The sequence below is a fragment of the Protopterus annectens genome, chromosome 12.part0 (assembly GCF_019279795.1).
Source record: "Protopterus annectens isolate FY-2018-M chromosome 12.part0, PAN1.0, whole genome shotgun sequence".
In the NCBI taxonomy this organism is placed as follows: Eukaryota; Metazoa; Chordata; order Ceratodontiformes; family Protopteridae; genus Protopterus; species Protopterus annectens.
In genome coordinates, this window is record NC_056746.1 from 1,284,437,890 (window position 1) to 1,284,465,313 (window position 27,424).

At 44.8% G+C, this 27,424-nt stretch overlaps 1 protein-coding gene across 1 annotated transcript in view; it reads left to right on the top strand.

Moving 5' to 3' along the window:
• Nucleotides 1–13,398, top strand: part of TPX2 (TPX2 microtubule nucleation factor) — a gene marked incomplete in the record, with an annotated part of 1,896,622 nt that extends 1,883,224 nt beyond the window's left edge. The window contains 1 exon segment of the mRNA XM_044089016.1: nucleotides 13,186–13,398. Coding sequence (XP_043944951.1) covers nucleotides 13,186–13,296 — 111 coding nt within the window.
• Between the last annotated feature and the right edge of the window lie 14,026 nt (nucleotides 13,399–27,424).

Genomic DNA, 27,424 nt, shown 5'->3' on the forward strand with positions numbered 1-27,424 from the left:
AGGCGAGTGGGTATTAAAGATAATTTCCAGAGGTTATCATATCCCCTTCTCTTCTCCTCCCCCGCCATCCAGAGAATCCCAGACATTCCACCCAGTCACAGGGGCTTCGCAACTTTATAAATAAAAAAGTTGCTTTCAAAGAGCCATCCAGCCCGTCCCCGCAGACTAAGTAGGATTAGGGACTTACTCCAGATTCTTTTTGGTGCCTAAAAGAACAGGGGACCTGAGACCCATCTTTGATCTCAGCTGATTAAACCTTCATGTACACAAGTCCAAGTTCCGCATGGTCACCTTACAGTCGGTACTCCCTCTGTTAGGGAAAGTTGTGTGGATGTGCTCCAACCTCAAAGATGTTTACTGCCATTTCAAGATGGGACAGAGCATCGAGAAGTCATTTACGCTTCCGGCTGGGAGCCAGTCAGTTTGTTTCGCGCTCTGCCCTTTGGTCTCACCACAGCCCCCAGGGTGTTCACCAAATGCATGGCAGTGGTAACTGCTCACTTGAGACGTCAGGGATTCCAAGTGTTTCCGTACCTGGACGACTGGCTCCTTTCTGCCACCACTAGGCATTTACTGTTACAGACCAGGGATGCCACCATTACACTGTGCCAACGGTTAGGAATTACTCTAAACTGGAAACAAATCTTCCTTGTTGCCCTCGCAGCGTGTCACTTTTATTGGCGCTGAACTAGATACGGTGCTCATGAGGGCCTTCTTACCAGAAGAGAGAATTCAGGCTCTACAACAAGGGGCATTATCTTGGCAGGACTGTCCAAGGCACATGCAGGATCATGAGACCCATTTGCATATCAATGTCTTGGAGATGAGAGCAGTGCTATTAGCGTTGCAAGCACTTCAGTCCTCTCGCTTCCTCTAGGGGCAATTGCAGTCCACTCAGTGGTGTGGTACCTGAACAAACAGGGAGGAACCAAATCATACCCCCTTTGCAGAGAGGCACTTTGAGTTTGGCAGTGGGTGGTGTCTTCCCAACGCTTTCTAGTTGCAACGCATGTAACGGGGAAGTCCATCGTGATTGCCGACAGGCTGAGCTGAGCTATCGTAATGCCTCACAAGTGGTCCCTGAACAATTATGTTGCGGAAGAGATATTCCACAGATGGGGTCAGCCTTGCTGCAATCTATTTGCCAGCCCCCCTCAATGCCAAATGCAGCAGCCCCCCCCCCGGAGGGGGGGGGGGACTCCCAGGGATGCTATGGCTCAAGATTGGCCCTCCGGTCTTCTTTACGCCTTTCCACCATTACCTCTGATATCAAAGGTCATTCAGAAAGCACAGTCTGTGGGGAGCAAAATGATCCTCATTGCCCCACACTGGCCTCGTCAGATATGGTTTCCCTTCCTTCAACCCTATCTAATGAGCAAGCCCTAGATTCTGGACCCAGTTCCAGATCTGCTGACTCGTATGTCAGGACAGTTCCATCCCTCCATCCAGACCTTTAGGTTGACAGCTTGGCTGTTCCAGTTCCGTCCTTAGTTAGGCTTCATGATTTTTACCCAGAAGTGGTCCATATTCCATCATCTTCCCACAAGCCTTCTACCAGGAAGATTTATTCCAGCAAGTGGAAGAGATTTTCTATTTGGGCCCGTGAGAGACATATTGATCCTTATACAGTGCCTATTTCTGCAATATTGGAATTTCTTTCAACTGTTTAATCACGGTTCAGCTGCGGCAACCATTAAATTGCAATTGGCAGCAATTTCTACCTTTCACGTTGCTAATGAGCCCAACCTTATGGCTCATAGGCTTTGTTAGGGCTTTTATGAGAGGGACATTGTTACTCCAACCTCCAGTCTTTGATCCAGTGATGCCATGGGACCTCAATTTTGTACTACAGAAGCTCACCTCAACTCCCTTTGAGCCAGCAGCTACGTGTGACATTAAATTCATATCATGGAAGACAGTATTCTTGGTAGCTATAACTTCAGCTAGGTGGGTCTCTGAACTTCAAGCATTATCGATTAGACCACCTTATTTGGTGTTTCACAAGGATAGGGTCTCCTTAAGAACCAACCTTTCTTTTGTTCCAAAGGTTGCCTCTGTTGTCAATATCAACCAATCTATTGAGTTGCCTGTGTTTTTTCCTGAATTCTCCAACAAGGCAGAATTTAAGTTAAATCAGCTGGATGTCCACAGATGAATGCGTTTCTATTTACATAGGACGAAAGATTTCAGGAAATCAGATCAAATGTTTGTCTCGTTTTCAGACACTAGACTTGGGGTTCCGGTTTCTAAATTAACCTTGTCTCGCTGTATCTCCGATTGCATCTCATTTATTTATGCTTCCAATAGCAAAGAATTGCTCTTTAAAGTGAAGGCTCATTCTACACAATCCGTGGCTACCTCAACTGCTTTTCAGGCTAGGATGTCTATGGATGATGATTGTGCTGCAGCAACATAGGCTTCGCCTCATACCTTTATTAGTCACTACAAATTAGATCTGGTCTCTAGAGGCAGATCTTCCTTTGGTTCCACAGTGCTCAAGAGTATTTTTCACTGAGCCACCCAAGATCAAGGTGCTAGGGATGCTGCCCCATGGGTAAGAATGAAGGTGAGATTGGACGGCATAACATCAAGAAGTTATGTACTCACCATAATGTTCGATTTATGTAGTCCATCTCGCCTTGCATTCGTACTAACCCTCCCTCCTTCCCCCTCCTGGAGGACCTGGAGGTATTGTCTCTAGGTGTCAGTAGTCCTTTCTGTTGGGGTTGTTCTTCTGTGTGTGTGTGTGCACGTGCTTGCAGCAAACAAGATCTGGGGAATAGACCTGTTGCATGATGGGTACCTCTTAGCCACGAGCCAATTGAAGACTTCGAGCTAAAGTATGGCCCAGTCGGAGCCTAGGTTCGGCTCCGAAACCACGGGTAACAATGTAAGGTGAGATGGACTACATACATCGAACGTTATGGTGAGTACATAACTTCTTGTTTTCTTGGTGCTGCAGTTTTCCTGCTTTAAAGGTTGCTTTTGCACATTTATCAAGACCTAATGACATTCGTATATCATCTGAAAAAGTTTTGATAACTTGCAGTTGTACTTTCAGTTCATCTGAGCTGTACAGTTTTAAATCATTGACAAAGAGAAGAGGAGTCTTTATACTTTGTTTTGTAGGAGCCAAATTATAGCCATGGTCTAAGCTGTTAAGTAGACGGCTTAATGGGTTAAGGGCAACACAGAACAGCAGTGGTGACAGTCACCCTGGAATATCCTCCTTTGAATTTTTATCCCTGGGATAATAATTTGTTCTTTATCATGGCTCAATTGCAAAGTGGTCTGCTACTATTTCATGGTCATTGTAATGTAGTCGATCAGCATAGGTTGTCTCATACATTTTTAAGCACTCTTTTAACCATGAATGTGGGATACTATCAAATGTTCTTTTGTAGTCGGTCCATGCCACCTTTTTATGATTTTCCACTATGACTTTAACGACAAATGATCCTTTGTTCCATATGACTTTCTTTTATTGCCGTTTTGTTCTGTTGCCATAATTGTGTTTTCTTCTAAATGACTATAAACTCTGTCGGCATCAATTCCAGTGTATAATTTATACATCGTCTGAAGGCAAGCTATTGGTCTAATTTTTAGGATAGCTTGCAGGTTCACTCTTAAGTAGGAGCATTGTTTTATCTGTTAGCCTGATCGGTGTCTGTTCGGGGTGTGCGTATAAATAGTTCTTTCTTATGGCTAGGTCTTCATGCAGCGATGTACTTTTAATGAGACGTTAGGTACTGCATCTGGGCCTGGGGTTTTCCAATTAGAGGCTTTTCTTAACTTTGTTTCAGTCTCTCTGGCTGTTACTTCATCCCATTTCGTATCCTGTACCTTTAAACTTTTTTTTTCTTACTTCTGTCCATTTAGCATCTTTGTTTCACAGGATTTTCATAAATCTCCAAAATATCTTTCTTTTTTTAGTGGTTTTTCAGTTCCTTTTACCTTTCCCACTTCTCTATAAAACTTGTTTGGGTCATCAATAAATTGCTTATTTTGTACTTTTTCTTTATTTATCTGCGTATCTTTTAATTTTTTTCCGCCTGTGATAAGATTTTGTTTTATTTGCGGTAGTGCATGTTAAATCCTGATCTGTTATGTATACTGCACATTGCTTTTATCACGGTTTACTATCAAAATGTCGCCATGCAATTGTATGGCTATGAAGTATTCGAACAACATATGTTCGAACACTTCATATTTCGGCAAGTTATGTGAGTGAACGTTATCATTGCGAATGGACTGTGCATGTACATGTAAGGGGATCGCGGTACAGTGCGGTAATACATCCCTTTCCTCACTGTAGTGCGATCTCGGAGTTGGAATATTAAGTTGGGGGGGGTGGTAGGCTCAGCCCCCCACAGAGGGGTGCAGGGGGGCTTGCCCCCCTGCATAGATGTGAGTTTAGGCTAGTTAGGTAGGGAGTTAAGGGAAGGGTGGGAGTGCTAATTGTCGAAAATGTCACGTGCGACATTTTCGACAATTAACAGCTGTTTTCGACATTAGGGACATACGGAAATGTTCGTTTCCGATGTTAAAATTCGAACATTCATACGCTTTTTTTTTTTTTAATTTTCGATTTTTTGATAGTAAACCTTTTATCACATCTGTCTTTCCAAGTGTTTTTGTTGATCTGTGCTCTCTTCTGTACTCTTAACAGTGACACTATTGCTTTATAGTTTTCTCTGTTCAATACTTCCATGATGGTATTCATTTTTTCCCCTTCCTTTCCCTCACTGTCCTGTGTTCTCAGTTATTAATTTGGCTGCACAGTACTATATCCTGTTTACTTCTTTCATATTGCATGGATCTCTATGGGCAGTCCTAATTACTATGTTTGTTTTATCAAACTTCTGATTTTTTGGGGTTTTATTGACCTTCAGTCTATTTCTTTCGTTGATCTTAATACGTCTATCTCGATTAAGTCAAGCAACTCTTCTCTTAGCTCATTTTCTTCTAAACTGAGGGCACATTTTTTGTTTTCCATTTCTTTCAGGCATTCTATAGAAAGTTCTATAGCATCTTCCTGCAACACATTCTCCAATTTCATCCTGTGCCATCTGTTGCGTCATATGGGAACTCACTGGCCTGTCACTCCTCAGCATTGACTTCCACAGATTCCTGTTCCTTCCCTTGCTGTCCATCAAGTGAATTGCACTTGAACAGTTGCTTCCCATTCCACTGGCTTCTCCGTAATTTGGATGTCCATTGCTTTATCCTGTTGTGGTGCTTTCTGAATTAGATTTTCTACACTGAATCCTTCACTTCGCAGGTACTCCATAACCTCAATTTCTATTTTTTTTAACTTCTCCATTATCTTTTTCTGCTTTTCCTCCATATTATTTTTTTGTATTTTAAAGTTTTGCACTACTTTACTAATCTTCTTTCCTACATTCCATCTTTGTGATATTATTTTTTGTGAAATTTTCCATATCTGGATGCCTTTGCCTGTATTTCTCTTCGAATATCTTTGGGGGCTGCCTTCTTTATATTAATTAGTTTGGCTTTTGCCTTTGCATAAATATTGTACAATATCATCTTTTTTTCCCATGTCCATACTTTATACTTTTTTCAAAATCTCTATTTTTGTTTATTTTCGCACTTCCTCAGATGTTTTTTCCCCAAACAGATCAGATGTCCGTGTTTCACTGTTGCAGTCATTACTCTTGGGTTATCCTGCTGGCAGGCTACCCGCAGTCGGCCAGATTCCAAAGTCTAGGTCCGGCTTCGGTTGCTGTCGCCTCTTCCCTGACATCAGTGCGCCAGGGGTATAAAAGAAGCAGCCGACGCCATTTTCTCCAGTCTTTCTTGCCACGCGGTGCCTGAAGCAAAAGCAGTTCGCAAGTGCCGGTCGGCTGACTCCTGAGATTTTCAAATCAGAATTTCAGATCCGAAGTCTTCATTAATGCCAAGTACCCCGTTGGGGAAACTTTTTTCTTGCTCCAGACCGATGTCAGAAAAAGTTAATTGTATTTCTTGTGGGAAGCAAATACCTCATAAGGATTTTCATTCTTACTGTATTCCTTGCCTAGGCCCTGATCACAACGTTGCTAGTTGTCGGTTTTGTGCTAGATTTAACCAACGCACTATCAAGCGTCTGTTTGATTTTGCTTTTCATTACTTTGTCCGAAGATTTAACTATATAATGCCGTCAGATCAGCAGACAACCGCAGTTTACAAAAAATGCAAGGACAAGGAAAAGGATAGGCATCTGAGGTCCAAAACCGGTGACGAAGCGTCTTTTAGGCCAGTCGCCGGTTTGCCGGTTCTCAGTGAGGCACTTTCGCAGCCCCTGGCACCTGCTACCTCAGAGCCACAGGCCGCTTCCAACTCCCATGTGGAGCCGACTGGGCCTCTGGATACTCAAGGTATTGGACACTTGGAAATCATTCCCTCAGATGGGTCCGGAGCCGCTGAGCAGGCATCTGCTTCTGAAGGTGTCTTCAGACCTACACAACTATATATTAAGCCATCCTCAGCTTCAAAGACTAAAGCAGCATTAAAGACAAAGAAACAAGTACAGCATTCTCCTACTCAGACTACCATGCCTAAAAAACAGATGCTCAAAATGGCCGAAGACCTAATTACTTTGATCAGGGGTACCCATCCCCCTCCTGATAAGAGGCCTAGGCAAGAGACAGAGTATGATTCTTCTGATCAGGTTTCTATTTCCTCTGATTCCTCTTCTGAACAAGATTATTCCATGCTTCCCTATGAGGATTCTGATGCTGAAGAATCCATTCCTTTAGCCTCTCCTCCTGAGGATTATTCTTTTGGGGACACCCTACATACCATGAGGGAACATTTCCACTGGGAGAGCCAAGATTATTCTGAATCTAAGAAAAGGCTCAGAGACTTTCTCCTACTTCCTCAGCACAGACCCCTTGCTATTCCACCTGTACTAGACATTGTGGAAGATGTATTCTCACAGTCCGGCCTGTCCCCAGACTCTCTAGCCCCTGCACCTGCTAAGCCAGGCAGATAATACAGGGTCCTGAATTCTCATAAATTCCTGTATAAAAACCCTGCTGCTAACCCAGAAACTATATCACAAGATCCTAAGGGGGTTAAAGCTTCCACTGCAAAAAACCCTGTCCCCTCTGATAGGGATTCCAGGGCTCAAGACAGATGGGGGAAAAAGTCTACACTTCTGCTACCCTGGCTGTAAGGGCCTTAAATTGTCAATTTCATATGCTTAAATATCAACAGTATTTAATGTCACTGCTTAAACAGAAAATGTTGACAAATACTGAATGTTCATAAAACAAGGAATTGCAGGATTTATTGCATGCAGATGAGCAAGTGGGAAAGCATACTTTGCAAGGGGGTTATGATTCACTGGAGGCGTCCTGCAGGGCCGCTGTTACAGGTTCTGTTATTAGAAGGCATGCTTGGTTAAAGGAACAAAATCTGCCTAATCATGTTAAAGCAAAATTATTAGATGCACCATTACAGCATGATACTTTGTTTGGTACTAAAGCAGAAGTAGTATTGAAAAAAATGGAGGATAAAGCAAAATCCATGTAGACAGTCAAGGATTTCTTACAGGTACAGCCACCCAGATTTAGCAGAAACTGACCTTCTAAAAATTGGTCCTTTCCAGTGTCAGACAAACCACAAAGATGCAGATACAGGCGTCCCAGAGGCAGAGGTCAGCCCAAAGGCTTATGCAGGCCTAAACAATGGGGTGCTCCTACCTCCAAAAGCAGAGAAGACAAATCACAGCCTTACAGGAAACGGTCCCAATGACTTTCCTCTACCAGATCCAAGCACTTTTCTTTTGGCAGCCCCCTTAGGAGAAAAACTAGCACTTTTTTCTTCAAATTGGCCAAGGATTACCCAAGACAAATGGGTCCTGAATATAGTGTCCCAAGGCTACAGGTTCCATTTCCACACTCTACCAAGGTCATAAGGTATGCTAGACCTGCCACACAATCAATGGGCAGAGGCACAAAAACAAATTACAGCTCTCATGGACATGAGGGCCATTCAGCAAGTACCGCAACAAGAGCAGGGGCAAGGATTTTACTCCAGACTTTTCCTAGTACCCAGAAAGGACAAAACCTGGAGACCAATACTGGACCTGTCTATACTAAATACATTTCCGGAAGTTCCAAAACTGAAGATGTGGACTCTGCAGCAGCTACTGCCCATGCTGGGCAAGAAGGCTTGGCTCGTAACTTTGGACCTAAAAGAGGCATACCTGCATGTCCCAATCAGACAATCTTGCAGAAGATGCCTCAGATTCATAGCTGGCTCAATGCATTACCAATTCTCTGCACTGCCCTTTGGCTTATCTACTGCGCCCAGGGTCTTCACAAAATGCCTGGCACCAGTAATTGCGTTTTGCAGACAAAAAGGAATTCAAATATATCCCTACTTGTACGACTGCCTAATTCAAGCAGAGAACAAAGACATTCTTCTAAAGCATCTGGTGTTTGTAAACAGATTACTAACTGGCCTAGGGTACACAGTAAACAAAAAGAAATCAAAACTAGTGCCCTCTCAAGAGATAATGTTCCTGGGTGCAAGCCTAAATACAGCTGCCCAGATGGCTTATATCACGCCAGACAAAAGCAACTGGCTACTTACTTCAAGAATTTGGCGACAAAAACCCACTTATCTGCAAGGAAAATCCTGCAGGCCTTGGGTTTCATGGCATCCTGCATTCTACTAATTCCATATGCCAGACTGCATATGAGGAAATTACAATGGTATCTAAAAAGTGTTTGGACTCCGTATTGCCACAGCCTGGAGACAGTAATTGTACTCATCCCCTGCCTGCAACAGGAGTTTCGATGGTGGGCAGAAGCCTGTCACCACAACAAGGGTCTGCCATTCAGTTTACCCACAGTCAGACAGACACTGACAACGGACGCATCAGATTATGCCTGGGGAGCCCATATGGCAGGAAAATGTTTTCAGGACACATAGCCTGCAAACCAGATGCATCTTCATATCAATCAAAAAGAGATGCTAGCTGTACAAAATGCCCTGACAACTTTCAAGGACCTGCTTCATCCAGGACAATTACTGATAGACAGACAACATTACGGTTATGTGGTACATAAACAAGCAGGGAGGTACACATTCCTACCCTCTCTGCAGACAAGCAATGACCTTATGGGACACAGCATTGGCATCTCAAGTTCACCTGCAAGCACAATTCCTGCCAGGAAAAAATACTCTGGCAGATGAACTAAGCAGAAACCTCATGGATCCCCACGAATGGAAACTGGATCCACAAGTCTTCAGCATGATAATAAGGAGATGGGGATAACCAGACGTAGATCTATTTGCCTCCCCTCACAACTGCCAATTGCAGAGATTTTGCACAAGGATTTATCACAAGCCGGAATGGAAAGTGGACGCCATATCCTTCAGCTGGAAAAATCTAACAGTATATGCTTTTCCCCACTGCCTCCTCTTCCCAGGGTAAGGGTCAGACAAGAGAAGGCTAACATGATACTGATTGCACCAGACTGGCCACGCCAGCACTGGTACCCAATCCTGAAGAGCTTGTCTCAAGGTCCAGCATGGATATTGCCTCAAACTTCTCAATTGCTGACCCAACAAAACAGCCAGATCCTGCACAGCCAACTCGGGACCTTAAATCTGGCAGCATGGCGGATAAGGTAGCCACTCAGAGCACTCCACTTACAAAAGCCAGAAGGCCCAGTACCAGAAAATCTTATGCGGAAAAATGGAAGAGATTCTCTGCTTGGAACCAGGAACAAGGCGCAGACACATGTGTACCAAATATCCCTCAGATTTTACAATACCTAACTGAGATGCTAAACAAAGGCCTTTCTTTCTCATCTATTAAGATTCATGCCTCTGCCATTTCAGCCCATTACAATACGGAATCACCTAACTTTTCTCATCCTTTACTAAGGCAGTACCTCAGAGGGGCCAAAAACATTAGGCCTCCAAGGAGAGCACCAATTCCGGCCTGGGACCTCAATTATGTTTTGGAAAAACTCACACTGCCTCCTTTCGAGCCAGCATCAACAGCAGATATAAAATTCTTATCCTGGAAAACAGCTCTGCTCCTAGCAATAATCTCTGCAAGACGAGTCTCAGAGCTACAAGCACTCATGGCTGTGGAATCTTTCATCATTTTCCATCCAGACAGGGTTTCCCTGAGGACGAACCGTACGTTTATGCTCAAGGTGGTGTCCAGTGTGGCCCTCAACCAAACCATTCGCTTGCCAACCTTTATCCTAATCCACAGAACAAGGGTGAGAAAATTCTGCATTCTTTGGACATAGGCAGCTAAGATTCTACTTGGACAGAACTAAAGCTTTCAGAAAGACTGAGCAACTTTGTGTCATATGCTGCAGGTTCACAGGGAAAGGCCATCTCAAAACAGACCATTTCTAAATGGATAGGCCATTGCATCCGTTTCTGCTATTTTCAACATGGTAAACCAGTGCCTAAGGACATTAGGCCTCATTCCACCATAGCAGCAGCCACTTCAGCAGCCTTCCTCAGAGGAGTACCAACCAAAGATATCTTAGAGGCTGCAACTTGGAGTTCAGTGCACACCTTCACAAAGCACTACCATTTACCTCTCTATTCTAAGTCCAGAGCAGGCTTTGCTACTGCAGTTCTGCAGGTCCTCATAGCCTCTCCAAATCGTATTTAGGCCAGCCACCCTACCTCAGCTTTGGGATTCAACCCAAGAGTAATGTCTGCAACAGTGAAACACGATGAACATAGTACAGTTGTGTACCTACCATAAATGTAGATGTTCAAGTGTATTCACTGTTGCAGTCCAGGTTACCCACCCACCATCCCCCTTTCCTTTGCTGGGGCTTATCTACACTTCTCTATCCTATACAACCTTTTTGGTGTATTTCTTGTAGATGAAGGACATGTTATTTTTGTGCATGTATTTTTATTGGCATATTCTTTCAGCCTTCCAATTTAGGGGCACCTGACATCTGGGGTAAGAAAAGCTGAAGAAAATGGTGTCTGCTGCTTCTTTTATACCCCTGGCACACTGACGTCAGGGAAGAGGCGACAGCAACCGACACCAGACCTAGACGTTGGAATCTGGCCGACTGCGGGTAGCCTGCCAGCAGGATAACCCAAGAGTAATGACTGCAACAGTGAATACTCTAACATCTACATTTATGGTAGGTACACAACTGTACTTTTCTTGGTCTATATACTGTTTTTCACAAATCTGTTATATTAATGAACACGCATTTTTATTTGAGGCTTCTGACAGTTTTCCTGAAGTATTTTTCTTCCCTCTAATTTCTCTTAATCTTTTTGTATATCTTGTGTCTGGAAATTCTGGCCTTTTTTTGTTATAGTAACTATACGCAAATTCTTATCTTCAATAGTCCAGTCTGTCGTCTTTATATAGCTGTTTGGCCTATCAGTTTTTGTGCTTTTTTTTTTGGTGTGTGGAGACTGCTATTCCCTTGTACAAGGGGGGCATCCTCCATCTGGACCTGTCCTGGCCACATTGTAGGAATGTTTCTGTATTTTGAGGATTGTACACAGTTGTTTTTTTTTTCCCCAGTCCTGGCAGCAGTGCACCTACCAGGATTGGGCACTTTTTTATCCTAGGTCTTGTGCACCCAGCTCTTTTTTTTTTTTTTGACCCACTTCTGTTCATGATATATGCTATATAAATACAGTATTGTCTTGGTAAGATTTTGTGAAACAGGGTCCACCTCATGAAAGTACTCCAAGACTTGAGGATGAATTCAGTTTCAGCAATACTACTCTCTCTCTTGCTTGCTTGCTGAGTTATCTCTTCATTCGGACCCCAAGTCTGCTTTATGGTTTGCTTTAGGGTGCAGAAAGGCACAGCCTTGAATTCAGCCTAGATGATGCAAGGTTGAATAGTGCCTTTGGTGTTGGAGGAACCAACCATCCTCAAGTGAATAAATGGTCTGGCCTGCTACATTGTCAGTACCTACTGGAGAGAGGTGCACTGCAAACACCTTATGGGGTTGGGAATTCTGAAATGAGCATGCTTGCAGGGGATAATTTTGTCAGCTGCCTGTGGTGGGGTGAAGGCACAAAGGTCTTCATGGCTGAACAGACAATGAGGTCTTAATCTCTCCATTTAGGACTTTAATTGGAATTAACTTTGAGATTTACATTAGTTTGAAATATTCACTACTGAAGAATACAAGAATTAAAATGACACAAAAAATTAAGGTAGATGGCATGGATTTCTTTATAAATGCAAATTTCAGATTTAACTTGGTCTCCTTTTAATCTGCATTTTGCTGAAATCAATGTTTATAGCTTTTAGGAGAGTTCAGTTGAGGTTTACATAACTGAGTTGTGAATGAGTATTGAAGGGATTTAAACATGTGTATTGTGTGTTGGAGCAATATGTAACCTGATTGACAAAACGTATAGTAGGGTAGTCAAATTTACTAGCAGCAAGGATTAAAGCTGAAAAGATGGTAACGGGATTAGGCAGTGAAGACCAAGCTCTCTGCTAATAAAATAAGTGTGTTTGGCAGTGCTAATTAATTACTTTTATTCCAGAGTTACCTGGAATGAAATGGATGGGAGTATTGGCAGCATCTATAACTATCAGTGTATACCCAGATATCTAACCAAAATGAGATCTGACTAATCACTCAGCAGTGAGCATCATGGTGCTCTATCTGCTGCCAGATATTCTGTATTCTGATAACAAGAGTCTGTCTTCTAGCATGTACACCCATTGCTGTAACTTTTTACAGCACTGACCTATTACCACAAGTGTTTCATATGCCCAAATACCAAAGTTTGCCTTTGAAAGAATGCCAAAGATGGTTTGGGGAGAAACTTCAGCTTCTCTGTAGTGATTTTTATTTTTTTGTCAGAACATCTTTTCAGATGACCCTTTTACTGAAGGAGTATACAGTGACTTTATGTAAATTGTATGTGTGGTGGACTATCCCCCTCTGGGTGATCTTAAATTAGTTTATACCTGTGTGATCACATATAGTGGAGACTCTGTTAGTGAAGCAGCAATACAAAGCTGGCAACAGATGTGTAAATTGCTTGTTTCAGGGGGTTTTAGTATGATTCCTCTGTAACAATATGGTAGTTGCTCCCCACTGAGTCAAGTCTACTTGTATCCTGTAACTTGTAATGGTTAGGTGCATTGCATAGCTTGTATTAATTTTATTATTTTTTTTAATTTTCTTTTAGGTTCACAAGGCAAATCCTATAAGGAAGTACAAGGCTTTTGAAGTGAAGCCCAGTGACCATCCATTGACAGTTCCTGTCTCACCCAAATTTTCAGATAGATTTTGTAAATAGTGTTTTTAATGTCTCCTTTCTGTCCTGTGGCTTTCTTTTTTTGCTGTCGTCTTTTTCACTGCGTTTCTCTATTTGTGTACCAATAAAGTTTGTACAGTTTTATGTTTTGCTCTTTTCTGTAATTCAGCACAAAACTTAAGAATTTCAGCATTACTTACCTTGATACAGGTGGCTTGCAAATTTTGTCAGTCAAGTGTTGATTATTTCATATGTTATTTGTAGAATCATGATGCACTTTAAAAAGATGGATTAACTTTTCGCTTTTATTTGCTTGAAAATGAATGTCTTTTTAGAAGCAATAATATCGTAGATGTGTGAAGGTGGACATTAGCTAAGGGCTGTGATCTAATTTGCGAACCTCTTTGCTTTCCTGTCCCTAATTCACCAGTTTACTTTGAACTCTAGAATTCTCTGTGGTCTTATTCACTTTCAAAATTCATGTTAGGTTTTGCCTGTTTCAGTTTTATCACCAGGGTTTTCTAACTGACCCCTGGGTTTGTGTTTTTTTTCCCCCTGATTCTTTTATCATGCTTGCCTTAAGCTTCATCCTGTGTATTGTTCTGGGACTACTGCATTGGAGAATGTCCTGTCCAAAGCAGTTGATTAGCAAACAATACTGAGATCTTTAAATCCACTACATGGTGCCCCTGTGATAGAATCCAAATAATTATACCTTGAACATGCTACAGCAACTTTGGGTATCCATGTTTTAGCTCTCTGTTGTAGAAACAGAGGTTAGCCTTGTGCACTAGTCACTAACTGAAGTCTGAATACAAGATCTAGTTCTTGAAGTCTGTTGCCTGTTGTGAGCACAACCCCCCCCCCCCCCCCCCACATAAAGCATGCGTGCCTGCACATGGAACATGCTGAAGACACACAAGACTTGGAAGGGCCAGAGTTCTAGCAGTACTTAAGATAATCATAAGATGAGTTTCCTGTGTTTAAGGCCTAACATGCCAAAGTCAGTATAGTTCTGTTGTTTTCAAACCAGGACTTCCACTAACTGTTTTACTACACGAGAAAGCACAAAATATGGCACTGCTATAACTTGCAGTGCTTCCATCCTCATTTATAGGGTGTGAAGAAAAGCTAAAGGCTTGTATACGCTTCCTTAACTGTGGAGGTACTTATTTCTGTGATTGGCAGACCTGTTTTCTGATTGATGGAACGCAAGGGAATTTAAAAAAAAAAAAAAAAAAAAAGCTTTGTCAAAATCTCTTCCTGCAAAGCTTGCCTATGAGGTGGCTGGATGTTTATCATGAGACCTGATGTCCATTTCATTCTTCCTCACTTATCTGATAAGTTGTCTATCTCGCCTTCATTCTTGCTGTTTGTGATCGGAGCCGATCCTCAGCCCCGACTTGGCCATCTTCAATAGCTCGAGGGCTGTTTACTGGCGCGAGGCTACCCCTTATCCCATAATGCCTAGCAATAGCTACCCAGATCTCGTTTGCTGCTTCAGCTGCGAGGGTGTCGTTTTTCTGGCTCAGGCTCTTAGTTAACTTTTTGTGTAAACTTTCCTTAGAATTTAAATTTTCTAGTTTCCTTTCTATTTAGAGTTAGTTATATGTGTTGTAGTTATATTTTCTATAGTGTATCTACCTTTTTTGACAGAACTCGTTTGTTAGAGTTCTCCGCCCCTCCCCCATCCCTAGGTTAGCCGTTTAACTTAGAGGGTCTCCCACTTTTTTCCCTTATTGTAAAAAAAAATATATATATATATATATATATATATATATATATATATATATATATATATATAAATATTTAATTATATCTTGGATTTCCTTCATAGTTATAGATAGTACTGGTGTGTTTTGTCTAGTGTAGTCCTGTTTTTTTTTTTTTTTTTGTCTGTATTTACTTAGTCTTCCCTTTTTTTGGTACAGTCATGTCTAAGGAAGCTAAGGTTTCTGGATTCAAGAAGTGTGACTCATGCTGTCTGAAAATGTCTCTGACAGATGGGCACACCAGTTGGGTCTACTGTTTGGGCGCTGTTCGCCTGCAGGACTCTTGTTCTATTTGCCATGCTTTTAGTCCAAGAGTCCTGTAGGAGCTTAAGAACAAACTGATTCTTAGGGGTCTGTTAAAACCCCGGGATTCACCGGCAAAGAGTTCACAGCCGGTGAAATCCCCAAAATCCACTAAGCCGTCGGCTCCACCCTCTGAGACTACTCCTGTGCAGGATTTACCTTCTAACTCTGTTCTGGCTGGCACCGACAAGACAACCTCCCCGTCGGCTCCATCGGATGCTTCAGAGCCATCGTGGAGTCACAAGAGGCTGAGGTCGCTTTCCTTAGAGTCGGTGCATTCAGCTCCTCTGTCTCCATTACTTCAAAGTGAGCATAGCCACCGATCCTCTAACTCCTCTCGATCCTCTAGGCTGTCTGATCACTATCTGGAGAGAGTAGTCAGTAGGTTGCTAAAGTCACAGGCACTAACTAAATTATTATCCAGCCCTCCTCAACGGGTGTCTGCTCCGTCCACTTCACTTGATGTTCCTCCTCCGACTCCAATGAGTTCGGAGCCTGAGTTCGTTGGGGTTCGAGTAGTGGAACATTCGGCTCCGATAACCATATCCCCTTCGGTTCCGACTGCTCCGATTACCTCGATGGTACCTTCCATTGAGGGATCTGGAGGCTCCCTCATCAGCTCTGAGGGGGCGAGTGGCATCGGACCCTTGTCCGACCCCATTCTCCCTCTCTGAGCATCTGGCGCAGGTGAGCTCGGCTTCAACATTGGCCTCGGAGCCGTTCCCCTCAGCACGGAGAAAGATTCCTGTTTCTTCGGAACTGGAGCTTTCTCTGCCTCGAGACAGGGACGCCTTTGAGGTCATGTGGAGTGTGCTGTCCCCCGAGTCAGCTCCACTACCGGCCCCACCAGCTCCGTCCCCCATAGTGCCTGTGCCAACCTCTGCTCCTCCTCCAGACCCCAAGCGTGGGGAACCAAGGCTCCAGGACACCCCATTGGGTGTTGCCTCTTCTTCCAAGGCCTCCACTGATCACTCAGAGGGAGCCCCCTTGGAAGAGGAAGTGCCAAGAGGAAGCACATTGACTCCCCTGTGTCTATCACTTCTGATCCAGACTTAGATGAATTGGAAGGGTCCCTGAGATCCCTCTTTGAAGAGGTTTCCTTCTCTGACATCCTGGAAATGCTTTGGCAGAGGGGGAACTGGAATCCCCTAGCCCCTACCGAGGATTAGTCTGTATTCCTGGATGCTTTCGGTTCCCGACCTTCCACCTCATGGGTTTCTCTGCCTTTCGACCCACTTATGTCCGTAATGGCTCGTAAGGCTTGGTCAGCTCCGGACACAGTGGAACCAACTCCGAGGAGACCTAGTAAATTTATTACAGCCCCCCAGGAAAAGCAATTTCTTTCTAAGGGTGTGCCCGTTGATGCCATGGTGGTAGCAGCAGCCACCAAAAAAGAGCTAGCAGAGACCTCTTCATCTGTTCATCCCCCTAACAAGGAGTCTAGGATGATGGACAGGTACAGAAAGCGAATGTTAGCTTCAACGACCTTCTCCATGAGGTCACTGAACTGTCATTTTACTCTACTTCAAAGGATCTCCTTAAAAAGCTTGGAGATACCCTTCAAGATCCTACAGCTGAGGGAGCACAAGCCAAAGTAGCTTCCCAGCTAGCGATGTTTAATTCTATAGTTAACTCCTCCATGAGGCTCTCTTCCTATGCAGCCGATGGAGCAAGTAGAGCCGCGGGCACGGGTGTAGCCCTAAGGAGCCATGCGTGGATGTGGCTGTGTCACTTTGTGGAACCCTTTCGAGCGTCCTTCACCAATACCCCCTTTGATGGCTCGTTTCTGTTTGGGCCACAGGTGAAAGACACGTTGACTAGGTGTGAGCAAGAAGGCAAGACTCTCTGCCGTGGGATTCTGTTTTTCCAATCCCTCTAGACCTTACCCCAAGGGTCAGAAGAGTGGGAAAATGTGGTTCCGTAAATCTCAGGGAGCCTTGCCTGACACGCACAGTGATTTTTCCTCCAGAGGCAGAGGGAAACAATAATAGACGACGTCCTCATGGCAGAGGTGGTCCACAGAACCAGGACAACAGAGAATCTTTCTCTGATAAGCCCTTCCAACATCCCTGAAGGGTTGCCCGGCTGCTCACCTCTGGAGGCAGTCGTGGAAAGTCTTTCACTGTACCCAAAAGCCTGGCTAAATTTAACAAAAGAAAGATGGGTATGGTCCATTATATCCGGAGGTTACAAAATTCCCTTCCATCAATCCCCCCTTACAGTCAAAGAAAATCATTCCAGATGTGCCACCCAATATGAAGGCGCAAGCAGTAATAGAAGTTTCAAAACTGCTAGAAAAAAGAGCCATCCAGGAAGTCCCCGCAGACCAGGACAGATCCGGAACTTACTCAAGGTTCTTTTTGGTACCAAAAAAGACAGGGGGCTGGAGACCGATTCTGGATCTCGTCGGACTAAACATGTCTGTACAAAGAACAAAGTTTTGGATGGTCACGCTAGAGTCCATTCTACCCTTTCTGGGTCAGGACAATTGGATGTGCTCGATAGATCTTCAGGACGAGTACTACCATATCAAGATGGACAGACGCTCCAGGAGATTTCTTCACTTTCGGGTGGGGGCCAGTCATTACCAGTTCAGAGCTCTGCCCTTTGGTCTCACCGCAGCCCCCAGGGTGTTCACCAAGTGTATGGCAGTGGTCACAGCTCACCTGGGACATCAAGGATTCCAGGTGTTTCCATATCTAGACTGGCTCCTCACTGCTACCACCAGGCATCAACTCCTACAAGCGCGGGGATTCTACAATCACATCCTGCACCCAGCTAGGTATTACAGTAAATTTCAAAAAATCTGCCTTTTTGCCCTGCCAATCTATCACTTACATAGGAGCAGACTTAAACACAAGGGATATGTTCACAAGGTTACCACTAGAAAGTGTGTCCACAATTCACCAACAAGTGCAAATTCTAATGCAGAGCAAAAGGATCCAAGTCAGGTATGTCCTTCAGACTCTGGGCTCCATTGCAGCGGCCATTCTTCTAATCCCACTAGCGCGCTTCCACATGAGAATTCTTCAGTGGCTTCTATTCACACAGTGGCCCTTCCAAGGGCTACCCATATCTCATATGATCCTTATCACGGAGACATGCAAAAGACACCTTTCTTGGTGGATGGTCTCTCCATTAGTTACTCAGGGCAGACCTTTCATACAACCCCCTCCAGTAGCCACAGTGACGACAGACGCCTCCCTGATGGGGTGCAGGGGGCATTATCTGGGCAGGACAGTCCAAGGCACTAAGCAACCTCACGAGTACCATCTGCATATAAATGTCCTAGAAATGAGAGTCGTGCTCCTAGCATTGCAAGCTCTTCAAGACTCTCTTCCTTCCGGGACCGTTGAATTCAAACAGACAACATGTCAGTGGCTTGTTAAATCAACAAGCAGGGTGCGACCAGATCCTACCCTCTGTGTCGAGAAGCACTCAGACTTTGGCAGTGGGAGATTTCCTCCCAACGTTTTCTGATCGCGATGCACATCCCTGGGAGATCTAACTTCATAGCGGACAGGCTCAGCAGAGCTATCCTCATGCCTCACGAGTGGTCTATGAATCAGGAAGCTGCGAATCTTATTTTCCGCAAATGGGGATAGCTTTGCTGCGATCTTTTTGCCACCCCCTTCAACAGCAAATGCAGCAACTACTTCTTCCTTCTTCCGCTTCCAGGTCACATACCCAGAGACGCTCTATTCCACGATTGGCCTCAGGGACCTCTTTATGCTTTTCCTCAGTTACCTCTGATACCGAAACTCGTACAGAAAGCAAAATTGTTGGGTTGCAAAATGATCCTCATTGCCCCCTACTGTCCTCAACAGATATAGTTTCTGTTCCTGCACCATTACCTTCTCGATCAACTCTGGACCCAATTCCAGATCTCTTGATTTATCAATCAGGTGGGTTGCATCAATTCCTCCAAACTCTCCAAGCTCACAGCTTGGTTGGTCCACTTCCAACCTTAGCTAGGCTTCCCAGCATTTCCCCAGAAGTACGTGAGATTATCCTCTCCTCTCACAAGTCTACAACGAGAAAAACTTATGCTAGCAAATGGAAGTGTTTTTCTTGTTGGATGGAGTCTAGGAATGTGAATCTCTTCTCAGCCCCACTCCACGAAATTCTGGAATTCCTGGCACAACTGTTTCACTCCGGGGGCACTTCGGCTATGATTAGGGTACAATTAGCGGCCATTTCTAATTTTCATATTGGTTGGTCAAATTCTAACATTGTCTCATAAGCTCTGTAAATCTTTTTTGAGAGGACCATCTCTTAGATCTCCAGTGAGAGATCCTCCTCCCCCTTGGGACCTTAATTTAGTCCTAACTTCTTTAATTCTGCCCCCTTTTGAACCATCAACTTCCTGCTCCATCAAGTTTGCATCTTGTAAGACGCTCTTTCTGGTAGCTATCACTTCAGCTAGGCGTGTCTCAGAACTCCAGGCACTTGTGTTCATCCTCCCTACCTGGTGTTTAACAAGGACAGAGTTTCTCTGAGGACTAATTTGTTTCTTCCTAAAGCCTGCTCAGAAAATAATTTAAACCAATCTATAGATCTCCCTGTGTTCTTCCCAAATCATAGCAACAAGTCAGAGTAAAAACTTCACCAATTGGACGTTCATAGACAATTGCGTTTTTACCTGCACAGAACTAAAGAAATATGAAAGTCAGACCAATTATTCCTTTCTTATGCCTTAAACAAACAAGATCTCCCAGTTTCCAAGGTGACCTTATCCAGGTGGTTGTCCCACACTATTACTTTTATTTATCAGTTAAGGAACAGTTGCCAATTAAACCGAAAGGTCATTCTACTAGGGCGTTAGCCACCTCCATAGCCTTTCAGTCTAGGTTGCCCATGGATTCCATCTGTGCAGCTGCCACATGGGCAAACCCTCATACCTTTTTCTGTCATTACAAGGTGGATATGGTCTCCCAGAGCAGAGTTGACTTTGGTTCCACTGTTCTGAAACGTCTGTTCCACTGAGCCACCCAGGGTGTTAGGTGCTAGGGACGTTGTCCCAAACAGCAAGAATGAAGGCGAGATAGACAACATTAAGAAGTTATGTACCTACCATAACATTCCATGTTAGTTGTCTTCATCTCGCCGCCTTTCTTGCGTCTGTCCCCATCCTAGTGGATTTAGAGTAGTTCCTTTTTTCACTGGCTGAGTATTCTTTTATTGTTATTCTTCTGGCCAGGTCTTCCTAAACTATTCTAAATATTAGAATGCTGGGAGTAACTGGTTTTTCTCATGTCTGGTTTAGCTATTTCAAACAAGATCTGGGTAGCTACCGCTAGGTATTATGAGATAAGGGGTAGCCTCGAGCCAGTAAACCGCTCTCGAGCTATTGAAGATGGCAGAGTCGGAGCTGAGGATCGGTTCCGATCCCAAACAGCAAGAAAGAGGGCGAGATGACAACTAACATGGAACGTTATGGTAGGTACAGAACTTCTTAATCTGATTCACCCACTTTTACAAGATTGATTTGGGACTCGAGCGTCTTCCTTTCCCATAATGCCTCACACCTGCTCTCAGATCTCATTTGCAGCAGTTCAGCACAGACATGGTCCATAGCTCTCGAGGGTTTTTGTGGGATAGGTAAGTGGGTTTTTTCTTCAATATTTCTTTGCAATCGCTTGATTAACTTAATCCCTTCTTGCTATTCTTCCCATACCTCTCCTATAGTTTTCGTTTTTGAGCATTAGGGTCTCTTCCCTTACTTTCACTTTCTCTTTCAGTGCTTTGGCACTTTTTCCTGTGTTTTAAAAAAATGGGGGGGTGTAAATAGTTTTTGTCTTTATGCTTTTCTATAGCCTGTTTTAGCATTATTTTAAGGAGTGTGTGTGCATGTTCATGTGCACATGGTTTTTGGCTTATTTAACAAGATGTGAGACCAAATGAATAAGCCAACAGGGTTCAAAAGATGCTGCTCTTGTGGGCACAAAATTCCAAATTTTGATGCCTACAAGAAGTCTGTTGTCTGGGTTCCGAGCAACTGCAGGCTGACTACTGCATGTGCAGCCTTCATCCGTGCACCCTCTTGGACTGCGTGAACAAGCTAATCTTGAAGGGGATTTTGCCTACTTCTGGAGTTGAAACTCCCACCAAGTCGTCAAGCTGTAAGGAGCTTAAAAGAGCCTCCTCCACTTCCCAGGGTACAGTTTCTTATGCGGCAAAAAGACAAAGGCTACCCTGATCCAAAGTTCTTTCATCCGAGTACATCTAAAGTTCCTTTGGATCTTGTAGTCCTGCTGCAGCTGGCTTCAGATAAGTCAACGGATCTGTTTTCAGTGGATCCAACAATGGTCATTAAAGTCTCATACTCCAAGAAAGTCATCCTCAGATCCAACAGTTTCTGGTCCTAGGTCTCTGAGCCAAACACCAGTTTCGGTATCACAACATGCATCCTTGGTTCACAACTTGCATCCTTGGTTTCTACTTCCAAAACTCGTCACCGGCCAGGTCTAGGCACTCCTTTGCTTCCTTTAGGTAGTTGCTGAGCCTCCTTCAATCAGATATGGACATGATGATGATGCAGAGCTTTCTCAAGGCACAGATTTGGGACTTCTGCCATCTGTCCTATCCAGGATCCATGAGATTTCCAGCACCTTCTCCACATGCTCCTGGTCATATCCAACCTATTGCTTCTAAAATCCCAGGATGCAGTTTCTCTGAGGGAGTCCCCGACAGAAATGAGGATAATTTCCTTGACTATTTCAAGGTCCCAGTCCAGCTCTTCTGCAGTGCTGTCAGGGGAGATTAGTCTCCAGTCCAAGATGTGGGCGCCAACCCCAGGCGACAGGCTTCGGGTCTAGCCTTGTCAGATCTGTCCTTTCCCCTAGGAGCTTCAGCCTTTGACAGCTGTGGTCCGATACTACCCTGGAGGTTTTGGATCCAGAGTAGATTCTACTCTTTTCTACCTTGGTAGCTTCGGCTGCAGAAGAGCGGGTTTCCTCAAGTCAGTCACCCGTTCGGGTGGTAGAAAGGACTTTAAAGAACTTTCTCTAGATCTTGAGCATTATCCCCTGGGACCATCCATCCAGTCCTGTCAGCCCCCCCCAGCTAGCCTTCGGACGACTGAATAGGGAGTCCTGGGCTTTGGACAGACATGTGAAAGCTAGTCTACATCAGAAGCCACTTTCAGGCTGAGAGCTTTGAACTACATGGCCCATTTTACTAGTCTACAAAGAGACTTGGTCAAGGAGCTAACCAACTGTCAGCGACCTTATCAGATGTAGTCTCCCCAGTTGGCTACTCTCTTTCGTTGCAAATTCCTTGATGAGATTAATCTCTAACGCTGCAGAGGGTACCTCTTGAGCAGCCGGAACAGGCAAAGCTTTGAGGAGACGTGCTTGGATGAGGCTGTGCAGGTTTGCAGAACCTTTTAAGGTGTCTTTCACTAATCCCCCCTTCAATGGTTCCACCCTCTTCAGACCATCTGTCAAGGAAACTCTCACCAGCAATGAGCAGGAGGGAAAGACCTTGCCTGTGGTTGGGATCAAATTTGTACCCCTCAAAGGACCTTTTCAAAGAACCAACAAGGATCTAAGAAATTTTGGTTCAGACAATCTCAAGGTTCTTTCCAGGATCCTCTGGAAGATTCCTCTTCCAGAGGAAGAGGATGTAATGTCAGAGGCAGAAAGGGTACGCAAAACCAGGGCTTCAGAGACCCTTCTCTGACTAGTCCTATCAGTGCTCCTGAAGTGTTGCCCGACTGCCCTACTCTGGAGGCAGACTGGGGGCCCGTCTATTGTTACACTGACACCTGGACAAATCTAACAAATGACCACTGGGTGCCAGGTATAATATCCAGAGGATGTCCTATTCCATTGTTGCAATATTCTGCATGTGGGTTTACTCCTCTTCCTTCTCGTACGTCAGGACAGTATTCCAAAGTTTTTCAGTCCCTCGGTGGTGCATGGGGGAAGTCTGATGTGGCTCATTGAATGTAGGCCATAAAAGTGATGTCCGCACACACTATCCCTCAACTTCTCAGTCGCCAGTCATACGCCAGGTGGTCCTGCTACTCGCTGATGTCTGATTTGAAAAATCAGATAAGTACTCCATTGGGGAACCTTTCAGTCCTTTTTTTTTATTATATTGCTTGTTCATGTCATCCAGAAGGGGCAAGTGTAAGTGTGGCTGGCAGATTCCCTACAAAGACACATAATCAGTGGCTTTTTTGCTTGGGTAAAGAACGCTATTATGAGAACTATCCTGTTTGTCAGGCATTCATCCCCAAAACACTACGTAGCCGCTTGCATGCTCTAAGCTTGTATTTAGAGAATCAACTGTTGAAACAACTAGCATTAGATATGGAAGGCTCTTCTGATCTTCCTTCAGAACTGCCAAAGGAGGCCAAACCCATGCACCCTACAACTACCGCTGTACCTCTACCGTCTATTCCTCAGCCTGTGGCAGACATTGACCTGGCAGAGGAATCTGATTCCGCCACAAAGGGTAAAGCGGGAAACTCCGAGGAAGCTGCACAGACAGCGTGTCTGTAGAGGCATTACAGATGTCTGTCTGCTGGGGAACCCGCGCTTTCTGTAGGCCAGTCTGATTCTGCTGCTCCCATACAGTCTGCATACTCTCAAGGCCTTCTACTCGGATGCCAGCTTGGCCCCTCAAAAAGAAACAGAAAATTAAACATCTCTCTTCCTGTTCTTGAAAGCATGCCTGACTGGCAGGCTTTCAGCCAAAGCTTGTTCAATGCCTTTGTTGGCCCTACGGCCTACCTCTGCAGGCAGTGCTAGCATTGCCCCTCCACTCTCGACTCTTAGGCCTCAAACCTCAGACCCTGCTAGAAGAGAAGAGGAGGATTTTTCTGATTCCTCCTCTGAAGACTTACACTTCCCAGATCACTTTTCCCTTGGGGTATGGTTCCCCAGGAGAAGAATCCGTAGACCCTGACCCCCCCCCCCCCAAGCTGAGGATTTGACCTTTGGGGAAACGATATCCAAGATGAAAGACTGTAAGTGGGTATCCACTGCAATGACTGAGGTTCAAAAGAGAGATACTATGACCTCATTCAGATCTGCTGTACCTCCCAGTCCTACCTGCTTTTCTGGATACCTTCTCAGCATCCTTAAACCCAAATTCACAACCACCGGCCCCATGCAGCCCTGACAGACTATAAAGTGCCTGAATCAGACAAGTACCTCCTTAAGTGACCTCCCGCAGACCCAGCCACCATCGCCATATCCACAGATAAGGCTTCCAAGCTCCTACCTACAACCACACTTCCTGCTGACAGTGACAGCAAGACCATGGAGCATCTGGGAAAAGATGATTTACACTTCTGCCCTGTCCTTTAGGAGTACTAATTACCAGGCACACATGGCCAGGTATACCTTATCCCTCCTGGAAAACCCCACCAAGAAGTTGGCTGATATTCCAGACTGCGCAGCCAAAGCATCATGGTCTTCCCTCCTGGCCCTTATTACCCATGTGACCAGGCACTCAAAGTGCAGTTATGATGCAGCTGAAGCCTCAATTTGGTCAGCTGCATCAGTTTCTGCCTTAAGGAGATATTTATGGTTACGCTTAAGCCCTTTCCTGACGACTTTAGGGCAAAGCTCCTTGATGCACCCCTGGATAATACAGCCTTATTTGGTGCTAAAGTGGCTGACCTCTGTCCCTTCAGCAAAAAGGGATAGAAATACAGGACCTCAAACACCTGCTTGTTTCACATATACCCAAGGTTCAAAGGAACTGCCCTTCAAAAACCCAGTTAATTAGAAAGCAATCTCCCCCTGCAGCCCCTGAAAATCTCCTTCCTTTTCCAGGATGCTGCAGGCTGCCTTCCACCCATGGGGGCAACCTTGTTCACCTCCCAACCTTGTCTGTCTCTCTTTGCCTTCCTGTATGGTCTCTTTGCTCCTGTGCCTGGCCTCTCTCCTTCCTTGTAATTTCTTTGCCTTCCCTGTCCCTGTATGGTCTCTTTGCCTTCCCTGTATGGTCTCTTTGCCCTCCTCCTTGGTCTCCCTGTATGGTCCCTTTTGCCTTATGGTCTCTTTGCTTTCCCTCATGGTCTTCTCTTCCCCTGTGTCTGGTCTCTTGCTCTCCCTGTATGGTCTCTCTCATCACCTCAGACAAATGGTTTTGATGGCCTGGATCCACCCCAAAATGAAAGGGCATTCCAGAGCCCCCAACACAACCCAGTGCAAAGAGAAAGGAGCTTTTCAAGCCACTGGTTTCCCCCAGAAGGATGGTGGTGGTCCCTAGAAATTTGTCATCTCTAATGCATCCCCTCTTCCTAAAATACTCCCTCTCTCATCTCTACCTATATTCCTGCCCCTCCCCTCCACTCCCCTACTGCCATACAGCAACCCTAGATGGAAGGATGCATCTGATGTTAATCCTCTTTCATTAACATTCTATGGGTTAGGTGGTTCTCACATTCTGACAAACCCAGCCATCCATGAAGCCATCTCGGCTCCGCCCATCGCCAAAAACTCTCGAACCACATTCTTACTCTCTCTGTCTCCCCAGATCCCCTCCTCGCGTTGTCCCTGAGCCAAACAGGCATGTCAAGCTCTCAGGCATGGCTTGTATATTTCATTAAAAACTTTTTTCAGCTTTTTTTTTCACAGTTTTTTGTTTTTTTTTATCTGTTCTTTTATCGCATTCTAGCGACAACTTCTCAAACCGCTTATCCATTTGGGTATTTCTGTTTACCCTTCGCTGGTATTTCTGGTCTCTATTTCTTCCCTTTCTTCCGCGAACATAGGGTTTGAGTAGCTGCAGTATGCTGTTTTTGGTTATATACCTGTGTGACAATTTTGTGCCCAATTGTTAATTGTTAAATTGAAAAAAATTGTTACTATGCTGTTTTTCTATGCTGTTTGCTGGTCAGAGGCTTCTTGCTCCCATTGCTCCCAAGAGGGAAAGGAAAGAGATAATGAAAACCCAGTGTCTTGTGGTGTGTTGTGCCTCACTTGTGCCTAACTAACTGTGGATCCTTATGGATTGTGTGTATTTTCAACCTGTCTGGTCTGCTCCTTTTCGAGGTTTTTCTATGGGTCGGAGGCTTCAACCCTTCCTCGCTCCCATAAAGAAAAGGATGACAACAAGAAACCTAGGTCTCTTCCATGGTCCCCTGCTGGGGACCCTGAGAACAGAGACAAAAGAAATTTAAATACCTGACTATTTGTATTCTTGCATCCTCGGCACCGAGGCTTCAGTGCCAGCATCTTCGGCATTGATGCCCTCGGTGCAGACTTCTTCGACAGAGTGTGATGCAGACCTTTTTCGGAACTGAGCTGTCCCTCTGTTCAGATTACTACTTCGGCACCGATAATTCCTTGGTGCAAACTCCTGTGACACCGACTGTCCAGTCGGTCTCGATGCAGAGCACCTCCCTCGGCACCGAACCTCCATGTCGGCGCAGACTTTTTTTGGCACAGATAATGGGACTAATTACTATCACTGCACCAAACTCGGTCGGTGCAGACAAAGCCTTCAGCACTGACCCTCCCCTTATTGTTTTTGTCAGTGCAGACACCAGCAATTCCATCCACTATGGCACCATTGTCCTCGGTGCAGACATCAAAAAAAATGTTTGTTCTCCCCATCCAAATTTCCCCATTTTTGGATAGACCGGATCCTCCTACAGTAATGTCTGAAATCCACTAGTAGCCATTCGGAACATCATGGGGGTACGCCTTGTGGATCTGCTAATTTTGATCAGAGGGATCACATCCTCCAGATTCCATCTGTCTATACTCCTCTTTTGGTCCAGGAAACTGCTATGCCTGAAACAAGGGTGACATCAGCTATGGATCCCCACTCCTCAGGTGGGCCAGTCTTTCCAGTCCTGCAGAAGGCACGGGCCGCTGTAGGCGATTCTGTGTTGTCAGAATTCACATCCTCCTCAGGGCTACAATTCACACAACCCACCCCTAGCAGACTAGGACACAAGAACCTCTGGGCATACTCACTGACCGCACAGTCTGCCCCAATTTTTTCCCCTGAGTAAGTTCATCGCATACGTACGTGCAAGACTAAGTACGTGGATTCCCCTGTAGAGTCCCTCACAGGACTCTGACGTTTAGGATGGGGAAACTTTTTCTCGGCCATTTGTTGAGGTG